Raw genomic sequence first — 16,602 nt, 5'->3', positions numbered from 1 at the left:
ATGGAAACCATGAGATCGCGTTGGCCAAGGCTGACTGAGTGTAAGTGTTCAGCGAAAAGATTGCCTGTCTGTGCTTGGTCTCACCAATATATAGGAGCCCACACTGAGAACAGCGGTCAAAGATTCTAAGTCTTTACTCAGATCCCACTCTCCCTCAATCTGCTATCCATATAAGGTGATTTTTAAAAGCATTGCAATGTTCTTATCTTCTTACTGGGACTTCCACAGTATGAGACCAGTCCTCTGTGTATGAAATACAGGACTGCCATATCTCAACCAGTGACATTATAAACATATAAAGATTATTTTTCTACATTGCAAATGTCGTGCACATCCTCTATCAGTAAAAAAGTCAACTGTTGTGTAACTCATTTATTTCTAATAATGAAGGACTGTCTGCGTTCTTTAAACAAGAGTGGAAACTTAATCATATTGCTGATTGTTCACACTATCTCACAACCAAAGTTCAACAGAATCAACAATATTTAACGGAATCAAGAGAAATAAAAATATTCTTCTGAGACGTAAGCCTCTGGTTATTGAAGGGATGTAACGAACAACTGCTAGTTGCTGAATTCGGTGAACTTCAGGTCCGGGGAGGCCATTTCCTTCTGGAGAAGAAGTCACTGAACATATCCAGCACTTCCTGTAGAGAGAAAAGAATTCTGTGACGGCACCGATGTGCCAACTCCTGTCATCTTTTTAGTTCAGCAGTCCCAGTAACGAGCTGTTTCCTGAACTCAATCATTCTGCTTAGCAACCAGTTATTGCTGATAATAACACCAAACTTAAAGGAATAGTCTCGCTGACAGAGCCCCCCCCCCCCGCTGCCTTGCAGCGCCAGATCCCCGGGTTCGATCCCAATCTCGGATGCTGTTCTCATGCACGTTCTCCCTGTGACCGCGTGGGTTTCCTCCGGGTGCTCCGGTTTCCTCCCACATCCCAAAGACTTGCGGGTTTGCAGGTTGAGCAAAGGGGAAGATACAGAATGCAGAATATAGTTATCAGCGTCATAGCACGTCAGTTCCATACACAAAGGCCAATGTCCGCAATGGGGTAGAGGTGAATTGGACAGTGTCCTAGCTGATGGAAGGACCGTTTAGAAGCCTGATAAGTTACCACCTCCAGTTTAAATTCCATTTGGAATATTTTGGAGGACCATGAACCAAGAACCAAGAACGGTGGGGACGAAACTGTTCCCGAGTCTGGTGGTGTGCGCTTTCAAGCTTCTGTACCTACTGCCCGACAGGAGCAGGGTGAAAGAATGACCGGGGTGGGTCAAGTCGTTGATTATGATAGCCCCTTTTCACAGGCTGTGTGAGGTGTAGATGGTGGGGAGGTAATCAGTAGTATATAAGTGTGATTGGGAGTGGGATGAGGTTGGAATTGAAGAGTCCAAACAGTGTTTTGTTGTGTTCAACAGGGCTATCCACGGACCAGGGAATGGAATAATGTCCACAGATTGGGAACACACCTGTAGGGCCCGGCTCGCCCGCTCTAAGAGGAAGTAAGCAGATCGGCTGTGACAGGGACTGCACTACCTTGACGGTGGAGTAGGCCACTGGAGGCCCTGGAACAGCCTGGGGCTCAGCTGGACTAGGCGCCATCCAAGAGGCCAAACATTGGGACCAGACGCGACCTACAGCGGTGAAGGCTACCAGGGCTACGCTTGGCCAGGCCCGCCTTGCAACGTCGTCCGGATAATGGGCCTTCATGGTCAGGTCAAGACAACTGCATTTACAACAACTGGGACTTGTACATGGCACCAGAAACTGGTGTCACTCTAAACTGCCTCAGTGTACGCTAAACACTACTGTATCTGAGATGTTTATCTAAGATGTATCTTGGTGCTGATGTATAGTATACTTGTATTGAACTGTATACAAAAATCAATTTAACTGTAGATAGACACAAAGTGCTGGAGTAACTCAGCTGGTCAGACAGCATCTTTGGAGAAAATTAATACGTGACATTTTGGGTGGAGACCCTTCTTCAGACCCAAAATTTCACCTATTTTCTTTCTTGAGAGATGCTGTCTGACCCGCTGAGATACTCCAGCATTTTGTGTCTATCTTTGATGTAAACTGCGTGTAATCTGCAGTTCCTTCCTCAGTACATGTGAGAAATAAAGTACCTTTGTAACCATTGTGTTTAGCTTCAGCCACATGCGTAAACTTGCAAACTAATGTGAAAATGCACAGTGCCTGTCTTTGTAAACACTGCTCTACTTTCCCAGTGTAACGAGGAAACATTTATTAAAATAAATGGCTCTTTTTCGTGCAACTTCATTACATGTATAATCAGACGTACTTGATGTAGAACAACACTTGGGAAGGTCAGAGTGTTTATTTTGAGTCCTCTCTTTTCTTTACACAAATAGTATTAATGTAGCATCTGTTTCCTCTTCTGTCTCTTAATAATAGCAATTACAGACTAATATCTTTAGGGACTGAATAAATTAACGTAAGCCAGTAGGAGGTCTGAGAGGACATTAATGTGTATTCATTTATCAAAACTCAACGATTGATGCTGTAGAAATGACACTAATTAAGGGTTAACATGGATATGTTGGTATTGTAGCATGTATTCCACAACTTTTCGAAATGTGAGATGGAGTATTATTAGCTAAAGCCAAACGTAGCAATTTAGGGGGACAGAAGAAATGCTTTTAGTTTGTTGATACAGCATGAAAACAGGCCCCACGGCCCAGCAAATCCACGCTGCCCAGTGATTCCCCGTTCACACTAGCTCTATGTTATCCCATATCCTATTTTGCATCCATTCATATGATATGCCATTTATTGTCACTATACATGTACAGTGAAACTGAAAGCTGCTCGTACTCAGTGCATACATACAATTTTACACAAAAAACAAGAAACAGAAAAACAAAACAGAAGGGAGATGGGGGGGGGGGGAATAGGTGCACAAATTCTACGGCGCTACATACATATATACATATATACAGATGGAAGTCCGTGTTGGGCGGTGTAGTCAGTGCATGTGTGGATTTGAATTTATGGTAGATATAATTCTCGGGAAGCAGCTATTCCTGAGTCTGTTTGTCCTGGATTTGATGCACCTATAGCGCCTTCCAGAGGGCAGCAGGTCGAACAGTCCAAACGCAGGATGGGAGCTGTCTTTGGTGATCTTCTTTGCCCTGCTAAGGCAGCGGGAGGTGTAGATGTCCATCAGGGAGGGGAGAGGGCAACCAATGATCCTCTGCGCTGTCCTGGTTACCCTCTGAAGCCTCTCCCTGTCTGCCATGGTGCAGCTGCCATACCATGCTGTAATGCAGTATGTCAGCAGGCTCTCGATGGACGAGCGGTAGAAGGTCAGCAGCAGGTTAGAGTCCAGGTTGTGCTTCCTGAGGACCCTCAGGAAGTGCAGCCGCTGCTGAGCCTTCTTGATGACCGCCGTCGTGTTGTCCGTCCAGGAGATATCAGCAGCGATATGGATGCCGAGAAACCGGAAGGTGTTGACCCTCTCCACACACTCGCCGTTAATGTGTAGGAGGACTAAGTCGGTGCTGTGCCTCCTGAAGTCGACAATGAGCTCTTTTGTTTCCCAACACATTAGGGGCAATTTACAGAAGCCGATTAACCTACTAACCCGCACGTCTTTGGGATGTGGGAGGAAACCGGAGCACTCGGAGGAAACCCACACAATCACAGGGAGGACGTGCAAACTCCAAGGTTAGGATGGAACCCGGGTCACCATGAGGCAACGGCTCTACCAGCTGCACCACTGTGCCACCTCTTATTTTCCTCTATTTTAATTAGCATTAATGTTTTAAGTAATTTACATCAGTAAGATAAGCTCCCTAAGTACAGTTATTTTATCTGTTTAAATATTTAATTATTTTGGTTTATCAATTATTTTTAGAAGACTGATTTTCGGAGGCACACGGAGACAGTTTGCAAAGACCTTTGAAGGCATTCAGGCGACACAGTGCAAGGCTTCTAGTCTCAGTGGAGACCATTGAACACTAAAGAGCCTGCCCCACTTGGCCGTCATTTGCGCGCCATTTACACGATCTCCAAAAATGTGGTCGTCGTGTTGTGACGCACGGTAGCGTGTGGATAGCGCGGGATGGGCGCATGGTGAGGCGTGGAGGAGTGTGGCATTGCGCAAGGTATCGCACGGCACTCCAAGATTTTGTGCTGCACGAAATCCTCGCGCGCTACCTGCGTGACGTATCGTGTACGCACGCTGACGCATTGGCGTCACACGCTGGCGTCCCGATGTCTCACGTGTATCGCATGGTGACTCGTGGTTACGTCACCGTGTGTAACCATGCATCGCCGCTCGCCGCAGGGTATTCTAATGACGTCACATGCACCAGACGGCATGATGACGCGTGATTTACGATCCATGGAGAATATGGATAGGTGACGTTTTGGTTGAGCCCCTTCTTCAGATAGTACCTGACCTGCTGACTTGCTCCAGCACTCTGTATTCTTTTGTGTATTAACCAGCATCTCCAGTTCTTTGCTTTTTACACCAAGGCATTGAGCTTTGATGAAAACTGTGGTTTGTAAACAGTAGTTTTACTTATTATAGTGAAGTTTGACACATCATATTTTAGTTTTATTGTTACAGGTCAGAAGCAGGCACCAGCAATCCCCATACACTAGTTCTATCCAAGACACTAGGGACAATTTACAATTTACAGGAGCCAATTAACCTACAACCGCATTTCTTTGGAGTGTGGGTGGAAACCAGGGGCACCCGGAAAAACCCACGCTGTCACAGGAGGAACATACAAACTTCATACAGACAGCACCCGTAGTCAGGATTGAACCCGGGCTCCAGCGCTGTAAGGCAGCAGCTCTAACCGCTGTGCCACTGTGTCACTGCAGGAAATGTACAACGGGGAGTGTACGAGTATTTGTGGGACAACTATGAATTGGTGGCTGGAGCAAGCACAATCCTGTTTAATATTCGGTAGCAGCACACAAGTTTCCAGACACAATTCACGTGGATCTGAACATTCATCGTCAATTCATTGTTATTATTTATAATTAACAATTTTAAGTTAACAACCCTCACCCCCTTTCCCCCCTCTCTTCCCTGTGTCCCACCTGGATGCGCACCCATTACTCCGTTCCACCCACCATCCCCTTTCACCTATACTCAATTCTCTGGCTTCACATTTCACGCCTCGTCTATCTTTATTTCCTTATCTCACAGCACCTTAGGCAGACATTGTTCCGACAGCCCTTCCGCACCCTATCCTGTTTCACCCATATCCCTCCCACCTCTTTGCTTCTTATCTGACATCCTTTTTGTCTCCTTTTTATCTCCGGTCTTTGTCCACCCCTCTGCTAATCTAAAACCCCTCTCAACTGTATCCACCTATCGCTTGCCAGGTCCTGCCACAACCCAAACTATCTTCCCTCACGCTTCATCTATGCTAATCCCATTTGCCTGCATCTCGCCCACATTTCTCTAAACCTTTCCTATCCATGTAGTTATCCATATGTCTTTTAAATGTTGCTATGGTACCTGCCTCAACTACCTCCCTTGGCAGCTCATTCCGTATACCCACCACCCTTTGTATAAAAAAAGTTGCCCCTCAGGTTCTTATTAAGTCTTTCCTCTTCTCACTTTAAAGCTACGTCCTCTGCTTCTTGATTCCCGTACTCTGGGTAAAAGACAGTGCACACACTTTAAGTGCTGTAAAAGCTATTGGCAGCCAACAGTAGAACTCTGGAAAAATGATCATTGTGGATTACAGAAATGGAAAACAGCATAAAAGCTGAACTGAGAAGTAATTTTTACTCAATTAACGTTTAATAAAACAACCATATGCTTCAATACTATTCCAGGAGCACATTAATCCTATCCTGTTAATTCCTGATCTCAGTCTCTTTGAATAATACTTCCTTGGGTTGTTCTTTTTATTTCCAATTTGTATTGCAGGCTTTGCTATCTGACACAGTGGCCCTGCTTTAAGTTCATAAGTTCATACATTACACGAGGTATTAGGCCATTTGGCACTTTGGCACAGTGGTAGAGTTGCTGCCTCACAGCGCCAGAGACCCGGGTTCGATCCTGACTACGGGTGCTGTCTGTACGGAGTTTATACGTTCTCCCTGTGACAGCATGAATTTTCTCTGGATGCTCCAGATTCCACCAACATCCCCAAAACGTGGAGGTTTGTAGGTAAAATTGTTAATTATCCCTAGTGCATAGGATAAAGCTAGTTTACGGGGATCGCTGGTCGGAGCGGACTCAGTGGGCTGAAGGGCCACTTTCCATGCTGTATCTCTAAAGTCTTAAGTAAAGTCTAAAATGTGTACTCTGCCATTCATTCATGGCTGATCTAACTTTCCCTCCAAATCTCATTCTCCTGCTGTCTCCCCATAACCCCTGACATTATTTCCCTCTGGATTATATCAGCTATTGAGAGCATGGCCAAATCCCTAAACCATTCCTTTAAACTGCATTGCCAAATGGTCTTAAGCCATTATTTTCACACATCTATTGTCAAAACTATGGTAACCAGAGGGAATGGATGTTTTTCTCATGTTACATACTTGCCTTAAGTTGGAAAATGAATTGGGTTTAAAAATGTTACCACAGGTATGTTTAGTTTTGTTTAGAGATACAGCATGGAAACAGGCCCTTCAGCCCACCGTGTCCACACTGACCATCGATTACCAGCATACTAGGTTATCCCACTTCCATATCCCACACACTAGAGGCAATTTACAGAGGCCAATTATACGACACCATTTTTTTCTTTTAACTACATAAGCATACTTCAGAGATTCATGTAACTAAGTTTAAATTAGAGATGCACAAGGAAGCTGACCCACTAATTCCACACCGACTACTGATAAACTTTGTGCACACTAGCGCCATGTAATCTCACTTTCTCATCCTCACCCGACACACGAGGGACAATATACACTTTTACTGAAGCCAATTAATTTACAAACCTGCACGCCTTTGGAATGTAGGAGGAAACCAGAGAACCTGGAGTAAACCCACGCAGTCACAGGGAGAACGTGCAAGCTCCACACACAGACAGCACCCGTAGTCAGGATCGAACCGGGGTCTCTGACGCTGCAAGGCAGCAACTGTACTGCTGTGCCACCATGCTGCCTCAGTATGCTGTTTTATTTATTCATGTGTGTATATATTTATACAATGGAATATGGACACACTGATCTGTTCCGTTTTCATGCCTTCTATAATTCTGTTGTGCTGAAGCAAAGCAAGAATTTCACTGTCCTATCTGGGACACAATAAACAATAAACTTAATAAAATCACAATAAACTCTCTTGAATCTAGTCCTTCTCTGATGAATATAGAACACAAAGTTATTGAATGGCAAAGCAAGTTTGGGAAGTCCTATGGCCTGTTCCTAATTTTATTTCTTATAGCTGTGTTTCAGTTCAGTGTGCTGCGTTAAAAAGGCGAGAGAATCATCGCCAGGGTTGAAGGCAGGTTCCGTTTTTAATGACTGAGCCTCACGTTGCCACTGCTTGTCAGGAAGAATCATCACTTATTTTTAAATAGTTCAAAGAACTTACACCACTCAAACACCCACTTGATTGATGAGATGACTAATCTATAATGATCCCACTCACATAATAATTTTAAGTTCTGCGCAATAATTGGTGGAAGGTTTCTATGGAAGATTACAAACAGTGCTTCAGGTAAAAGTGCCAGAGAGAACTTCTTTTTGGGCAATTATTTCTTCGACTTTACAATTATAATTTTGTTCTCGCTTTTTCTAGATCCTTCACTTCACTGTGGCCATGGTTGAAGAGATACACAGCAGGGCTGCTTAGGACGAGCACAGTATCATATTGGATTATTTTCCCTCAAGATGGTGTGAGGTGTTACATTTTGTGAAGTCAAACCAGGGCAGGACCTTCAGAGAGAATGGCAGGGCCGTTGGAAGTTCAATGGCTCCTTTATTATCACGTGTACCAAAGTACAGTGAAATTATTTTCTTTTGCACACAGCTCAGTAAGATTATTGCCATTCATAAGGACAATCCCTGATTAGGTACCGAATGTACAGAGACAACAACCAGAGTCCATATGCAAGAGTCGCCAGGTTTTGGTGTCATTTTCAAAGTCCCAGCTGCAGCTGGCCATAAAGGCCCATTGCAGACATCGCCTCCATCATGATCGTCCATGAACCGTCGTCCCATTCTTCGCCGCGCCGCCGTCAGTCTTTGTGCCACGGGGGTGCCACCCGCAGCCCACCGCGGAAGGTAAGGCCCCCCCCCCAGGTTCTTCTTACCGACCCACTGTTGCTGCCAACTCCCTCCACCCAGCATCTGCTTATCTATCACTGGGTGTTGGTAGGTTTCTGAGCAAAGGTTAGGTGAATGCTTAAGACGTCGCATTACAAATGTACAACTTAAAATTCAATGCTATCAGCTTGACCTTCCAGGCAGAATGGCACTGCTGGTAGAACTGCATCCTCACAGCACCAGTCACCCTGCTTTGATCCTGACACCTGGTGTTAACCGTGTGGAGTTTGCACACCATTCCCTGTGACCATGTGGGTTTCCTACGGATGCTCCGGTTTCCTCCCACATCCCAAAGACATGTGGGTTTGTAGGTTAATCGGCCCTCTGTAAATTGCCCCAAGTATGGAATTAAGGTATGTGTGAGAAAGTGGGATAACATAGAACTATTGTGAATGGATGATTGATGAATGGCGAGGACTCGATGGGTCAGTTTCCACATGTATCTGTAAATTAAACTTAGAGTAGCAAGAAACTCTGGAGAATGCTTATGCAGTTAAAAGAGAAAAACAGATGATGCTGTGCCATTGATGCTTTTCCCTGATATTGAACACACTGCTGCGTAATCTACAGAAATCAGTGAACTAATGTAAATTTCATGACAATAGCAAACTATACACGCGAGAAGAACTCTTAAAATTTCATGCTTCATTAAATGAGTTTATAACGGTGTACTGAACCATACTGTTTACAGAGTGCTAAAACTTATATATGTTTCATTGCTAAATACTGCAGAATTCCCTGTTTAAAACAATACTAGAATGGCACTAGACTGATGTCTATGTGGAGTTTGCATGTTCTACCTGTGATCATGTGTTTTTCCTCCGGGTTCTCCGGTTTCCACCCATATAGAAACATAGAAACATAGAAAATAGGTGCAGGAGTAGGCCATTCGGCCCTTCGAGCCTGCACCGCCATTCAATATGATCATGGCTGATCATCCATCTCAGTATCCTGTACCTAACTTCTTTCCATACCCCCTGATCCCTTTAGCCACAAGGGCCACATCTAACTCTTAAATATAGTCAATGAACTGGCCTCAGCTACCTTCTGTGGCAGAGAATTCCAGAGATTCACCACTCTCTGTGTGAGAAATGTTTTTCGCATCTCGGTCCTAAAAGACTTCCCCCTTATCCTTAAACCGATATCTCAAAGACTTGCAAGTTTGTAGGTTAATTTGCTTCTGCAAATTTGCCCCCAATGTCAAGGGAGTAAATGAGAAAGCAGACTAACATAGAACTAGTGTGAGCGGGTGATCGATGATCGGCCTGGACTGTGGCAAAGGGCCTGCTTCCATGCTGTACTTTTCAATCAATCAATCAATATTTTAGTGCATATGATATTTCAGCTTCTAACTTCATCTTTGTGTTAATTCCAAACTTTGTAGCTGCGGTCTGCAAAATATTTTGTTTTGTTTCAAAATACTGCATGGAAACAGCCCTTTGGCTCACCGAGTCCACGCCAACCTTTGATCATGTCCTATGCCATCTCACTTTCTCATCCACTCCCTACACAACATGGACAATTAACAGAGATGCAATTAACTTACAATCATGTACATCTTTGGAACGTGGGAGGAATAGGGAGCATATGCAAACTCAACATCCAAGGTCAGGATCGAACCCGGGTCTTTGGCGCTGTGAGGCAGCAGCTCTACCCACTGCACCACTTTGCTGCCCAAAGTATTAAAGCATTAGTTAATAGGTAATTTTACTTCTACCATGATGATTCGTCAGTGTGATGCCTGTTTGACTACATTTCTTTTGATGAACAAGGATGGCACAGTGGCACAGAGTTGCTGCCTTACAGCGCCAGAGATCCAGGTTCAATCCTGACTACCGTGCTTGTCGATATGAAGTCTGTACTTTCTCCCTGTGATCTGCGTGGGTTTTCTCTGGGAGCTTCGGTTTTCCCCCACACTCCAAAGACGTACAGGTCTGTAGGTTAATTGGCTTTGACCAAATTGTAAATTGTCTTTAGTGTGTGTGGGATCGTGTTAGTGTGCAGGGATCGCTGGTTGGTGCGGACTCGGTGGGTCGAAGCGCCTGTTTCCGCACTGTACTCTAAACCAGATTAAACAACAGAAACAATCTCCTAGGAACTGACATCTGACAATAATATTGTAGCGCACTTTAAAATCTGTGCCATTGGGCTGATCTTACTGCAAAGCTTATATCAAGGGTATGAGCAGCTTATTTGGTTACGGAATCCAGAGCAGATAGTACAATCCAAAAGTGTTCGCAATTGTACATGGAATTAATTCAGGTGAGACGCTTTTAGAGTAAATACGGTAAATTTTAACTTCTTGTAAAAGTTTACAATACTGCAAAGAAATCCAAGGTCATCCTGCAAACCAGAAGAATAACAGCAGCGTAAAGTCAAGCAGCAACTGCAGAATATGTGTAGGCTGTAAATTATTGCCAAATTGGTTGTAAAATTTTGGACAGGGAAAAAAAAAACGTTTTCTGAAAGGTTTACTTAAAAGGAAAGAAATGTTGAGCTAATACCATGCTCCCTGTTCCACCCCCCCACCCCTCGTTCACTCTGAAGAAGGGTTCTGATTTGAAACATCACCTACTCCTTTACTCCAGAGATGTGGTCTGGCCCGCTGAGTTACTCCAGTATTTTGGCACTTTTTGAAATATAGTGTTGTTGTTTACTCTTATTACATTGGGAAAATATTAGTGTTTTTCCATGATTTCTACTCCCGTACTCCCATTGACATCCTGATTCACGTTAAGGTTTATTATTGTCACATGTGCCATGGATGAGCTTTGTTTTGCTTGCTATCCAAACAGGTCAGATGTAACATACATAGATACAATCAAATCAAACTCAAGTACAATAGGTAGAGTGAAGGGGAAGATACAGGTATAGTTCTCAGCATTGTAGCTCATGAATTGCACTGACAAAGTCCAATGTCCGCAATGGGTTAGCAGTGAATCAGAGAGTACAATAGCTTATGGAAGGACTGAACAGAAGCCTGATGACAGAGGGGAAGAAGCTGTACTTGAGTACCATATGTAGAGCATAGGGGAAGATACAGAGTGCAGAACATAGTTCTCAACAGTAGCGCATCAGTTCCAGAGACAAAGTCTAATGTTCGCAATGGGGAACAGGTGAATCGGACAGTACCCTAATTTATGGAAGGCCAAAGCCTGATAGCAGAGGGGAAGAAGCTGTTCCTGTGTCTGGTGGTGCGCGCTTTCAAGCTGTTCCTGAGCTAAATCAATGGAAGCTAATTCGATGGGTGGGGTGAGGAGAAATGGGGAAGGTGTACAGAAAGCAGTTCAGTACCACTTTCTCAAGGACAATTGGGCGTTGGCATTATATGCTGTACTTGCCCAAGTTGCCTCTTTGCATTATTTCTTTAAAAGTCTTTAATTACGTTAGACAAAAATGCTGGAGAAACTCAGCGGGTGCGCAGCATTATGGCGATTATAGGCAACTGTACTTGCCCAAACGTTGCCTATTTCCTTTGCATAGATTTGCTGCACCCGCTGAGTTTCTCCAGCTTTTTTGTGTAACCTTCGATTTTCCAGCATCTGCAGTTCCTTCTTAAACATTAAAACCTCTTCCACTGACACAAGCAACAATAAGAATTCTGACAGCACAACAAGTGGTCCTTACATGACTCCAGGGGTCTTACTCCCCAAAATACAAAACTCAACTGGCCAGGCAGCAACCGTAGAGGAAAAGGGACAAAGGACATGCCGGGTTGAGACCCTTATTCAGAAAAGGTCAGCACGGTAGCACAGCAGTTGAGCTGCTGCATACAGCACCAGAGACCTGAAATCAATCCTGACTATGGGTGATGTCTGTACGGAGTTTGTACGTTCGCCCTGTGACCGCTTGGGTTTTTCTGGTTTTCTCCAGTTTCCTCCCACGCTCCAAAGACATACAGGTTTGGAGGTTAATTGGCTTCTGTAAATTCTAAATTGTCCCCTGTGTGTAGGATAGTGCTAGAATAGAGAATTGCTGGTTCGGCGGGGCCGAAGGGCCTGTAACCATTCTGTATCTCAAAAGTAATGTCTAAAGTAAAGACACAAACAATAATAAGAATTCTCACTATAATTAGTCCTTAAACGACTCCAGGGATTTTACTCCCAATAAAACAAAGTGTTGGAGCAACTCAGCGGGCCTTGCAGCGACTGTCAAGAGAAATGGATAGACAACATTTTGGGTTGTGATGTCTCTTCCAAAAAATGTCCTCGTTTGTTTCAAACTTTGAGGTTTCCATTATTTTTAATTTACAATTTATCAAACCCTCTCAATTAGATTCTGACTTGTGGCTACTCTCCAGCCCCCCATTATAGTGTTTGTTAACTTTCTAAATCACCTGTTTATTTTCATAAGTTCTAGGAGCAGAATTAGGCCATTCGGCCCATTAATTCTACTCTGCCATTCAATCATTCTCCTGCCTTCCGATTACCTCTGATACCCATACTAATTAAGAATCTATCTATCTCCTCCTTAAAGATATAAATTGAAGGTCTCCACAGCCTTCTGTGACAATGAATTCACCCACCCACCTCTGACTAAATAAATTCCCCCTCATCTCCTTTTTAAAAGTACATCCTTTTATTCCGAGGCTATGGCCTCTGGTCCTAGACTCTTCCACTAGTGGAAACATCCACTCCACATTCACTCTATCCAGGCCTTTCACTTTTCGGTAACTTCGAATGAGTTTTCCCCTCATCCTTCTAAACTCCAGTGAGTACAGGCCCAGTGCCTTCAAACGCTAATCATATGTTAACCCAAGTCCGCCTGTTACTGCCAGTATAAACTTCTTCAAATATCTTCGAAGATCCAGGGGTGCAAAGGGAACATTCTTTCTAATGGTCACCAGATGTGTTCATCAGAATTTGTTCTGTCATAACCATTCTCGGCATTTTAATGAATCTGATAAAATAACTTATTTACAATTGGCGACTTAGTAGAGTATGGTGCACGTTTGAGATTCTTGTCCCCAGCCAACCTTTCACCCTGTGCATGACCCAACACTTACGCTCAAAGAATCAGTCCAGGTGGACGTTGTTTGTGATCATACGTGTGATCATCATGATGTTCATCAACAGACTTTATTGTCCTGTCGTGAAAAAAAAAGAGTTTAGATTAGTTTGCATTATTATTGTCACATGTGCAGAGATACAGTGAAAAGCTTGCTCTGCATGCTATCAAGTCAAATCGTACTATACATGAGCACATTAGATCCTCTTACTGTTAAGGATGCAACGTGGAAACAGGCATTTCGGACCATCGAGTCCGCACCAACCATTGCTCACCTGTTCACACACGTTTTATGTTATCCCACTTTCTCGTCCAATCAATACACACCAGAGGCAATTTTTCAGAGGGCCAATGAACCCACAGACCTGCACGTCTTTGGAATGTGTGAGGATCCGGAGCACCAGCAGGAAACCCACGTGGTCACAGGGAGAATGTGCAAATTCCATATAAAGCACCTGAGGTGAGGATTGAAACCGGGTCTTTGGCGCTGTGAGATAGTGATTCTGCCAGCTGTGCTGCTGTGCCATCTGCACTTCCTCGCCCTTGTCTTCCTTCCGGACACGCCATGTTACCACCTGACCTCCAGTTCTGGCTACATTTTAGCTCCACACTCCTGATATTTGGGCACCCGGTACAGAGGGGAGAAGGTCGGGAGGGGGGGTGGGGTGGGAATCTCCCTGTCCATCTGCTCCTGGGCCTGGCCATTCGCGGGTCCAGGTAGCGGCTAGTCGACGGCCACACCTGGGTTGACTGCCTGCCCCTTTTATGGGCCTACGTCCGTGCCAGCGTGTCCCTGGAGAGGGAACACCCGATATCCACCAGGACGTCTGAGGCCTTCCGTGAACGCTGGTCGCAGCGGTAGGTTGAGTGTTTTGTTCATAAAGTTGGCGTTGTGTTAATTTGACGATCGTTGTTTGTAAAACTGTCAACATAGGCAGTCTTTGATTGTGCTAATTTGTATATTGACTTTTATTTTTTTGAATAAAAGTATTTGTATAATTTAAAAAAAGCTGTGCCATCAAGTGGTCAAAAATGTTTTATTGTCATATATACTGACCGCAAAACAAACATGTTAACACATAATATATAGATAAGCTATTAACATTAAGTTAACAAACCCAATACTAGTGCATTGTTATGTAATCAACATTAAAACCCTCACAATATTAACAAAAATTATTGATGAACCAGATGAATATTGTTAGATGAACAACACTGCCCTGTGAAAGCTTTGCTGTGATATCCCGACAATGAGATCATTGATCTTCAACAAGTATAGAAACATAGAAACATAGAAATTAGGTGCAGGAGTAGGCCATTCGGCCCTTCGAGCCTGCACCGCAATTCAATATGATCATGGCTGATCATCCAACTCAGTATCCCGTACCTGCCTTCTCTCCATACCCTCCGATCCCCTTAGCCACAAGGGCCACATCTAACTCCCTCTTAAATATAGCCAATGAACTGGCCTCGACTACCCTCTGTGGCAGAGAGCTCCAGAGATTCACTGCTCTCTGTGTGAAAAAAGTTCTTCTCATCTCGGTTTTAAAGGATTTCCCCTTATCCTTAAGCTGTGACCCCTTGTCCTGGACTTCTCCAACAACGGGAGCAATCTTCCTGCATCTAGCCTGTCCAACCCCTTAAGAATTTTGTAAGTATCTTCATGTCAGCAAGATATGACTACGGCTCAAGATGGACACAAAAAGCTGGAGTAACTCAGCAAGTCAGACTGCATCTCTGGAGAGAAGGAATAGGTGACGTTTTGTGTTAAGCCCATTCTTCAGACTGAGAGTCAGGGGAAATGGAAACGAGAGATATTGACGGTGATGTAGAGAGATATACTGTGGAACAAATGAATTAAAGATATGCAAAAAAGTAACAACGGTGAAGGGAAACAGACCATTGTTAGTCGTGGCCTAGGTGAGAAGGAGTACAGACAATGAATAAACAAAGTAACAGTTTTTAAAGGGGCTCTATTAGGATGCAGACTCATTGGATGCTAAAGATTACTTATTTTTAAAAGCCTTCGTAAAGACAACTTTAAAATTCTGCATGAATTGAATACTGAAAAAATTGCGTCAAAGCAGTGCCTCAAACAATGGTACAACTGCAGCCAATTGTTTTGTTTATGCATTGGCCTACATGTGAACATGGAAAGTGCGAACACTATGAGCTAAGACGTCTGTCTAATGCAGTGTTTGACGATGATTCTACGACAATCTTCTGAAAGCTTTAACCTGGTCTGTTTGCTTACACAGATATATGGCTAAAGTGAAGAAATCCACAGGCAAAGCTACACTCACGCAACAGAAGAGGTTTCTAACTCATAGATATTTTTATGATTTTTAGATTTTGATTTATATTTCTAGGTTTAGGTTTATTAGTGTCACATGTACTGAGGTACAGTGAAAAGCTTTGTTTTCGTTTAGTTTTGGTGAGGGGGGATTTTTGATAAGCAGGTGTTTGGACAAAGGCCAAAGATGAAAAGTCAAAAAGTGCGATATAAGGATAGAAGAGGTGTGAATTGTGACGTCAGAGGGAGGAATGTACCTCACATGTATCCACCTATCACTCACCAGGCTTTGTCCTGCCTCTATCTCTCTAACAGCTTTTCTCCCCCAACCACAAACAGTCTGTAGAAGGGTCTTGTCCTGAAATGTCACCTACACGTGTTCTCCAGATATGCTGCCCGACCAGTTGAGTTACTCCAGCACTTTGTGCCCGTTTATTGAACTAAAAGGCATTTGGTTTTGATTGAATTGATTGATTGATTGATTGATTGATTGATTGATTGATTGATTGATTGATTGATTGATTGATTGATTGATTGATTAAAGGATTCCTCATTTAAAATTGGGCCCTTCGGCCCACCAAGTTCATGACGAACATCGATCAAACCAGTTAGTTTAGTTTAGAGATACAGCAGAAACAGGCCCTTCGGTCCACCGAGTCCGCCACATCCAGCAATCACTAGCTCTATCCTACAATCTAAGAAGAATTTATAGAAGCCAATGAACGTACAAACCTGCCCATCATTAGTGTGTGGGAGAAAACTGGAGCACCCAGAGAAACCCCACACGATCATAGGACAAATGTACAAACTCTGTACAGACAGCACGCGTATTCATGGGTGAACCCGGGACTCTGCTGCTGTAAGGCAGCAGCTTCACTGCTGCGCCACTGTGCTGCATCTGAGACTTCACTGGTCACTGCATCTTCACCCAAAGATAATCGATGTAGTTGGCATAGTGATAGGCACCAGATACTAACAAGGAGGTGAGATAATTTGCCTGCCTTGACTTTGTGTGATTTTAGC

General features: G+C 43.8%; 1 protein-coding gene across 3 annotated transcripts in view; it reads right to left on the bottom strand.

Moving 5' to 3' along the window:
* Positions 1-365: 365 nt before the first annotated feature.
* The window catches only part of ppp1r32 (protein phosphatase 1, regulatory subunit 32), a 55,921-nt gene continuing 39,684 nt past the window's right edge, over positions 366-16,602 (bottom strand). For all 3 annotated transcript variants that reach the window (XM_055649536.1, XM_055649537.1, XM_055649538.1), the window contains 2 exons: positions 13,285-13,365; positions 366-646 (listed from right to left, as the gene is read on the bottom strand). In XM_055649536.1, the coding sequence (XP_055505511.1) occupies positions 13,287-13,365 (79 nt within the window). In that variant the 3' untranslated portion in view covers positions 366-646; positions 13,285-13,286. The remainder of the gene's footprint in view (positions 647-13,284; positions 13,366-16,602) is intronic.

This window comes from Leucoraja erinacea, chromosome 18 (genome assembly GCF_028641065.1).
Source record: "Leucoraja erinacea ecotype New England chromosome 18, Leri_hhj_1, whole genome shotgun sequence".
NCBI lineage: Eukaryota > Metazoa > Chordata > Chondrichthyes > Rajiformes > Rajidae > Leucoraja > Leucoraja erinaceus.
Note: the sequence above shows the minus strand (reverse complement) of the source record. Positions and strands in the feature narration are given on the sequence as shown.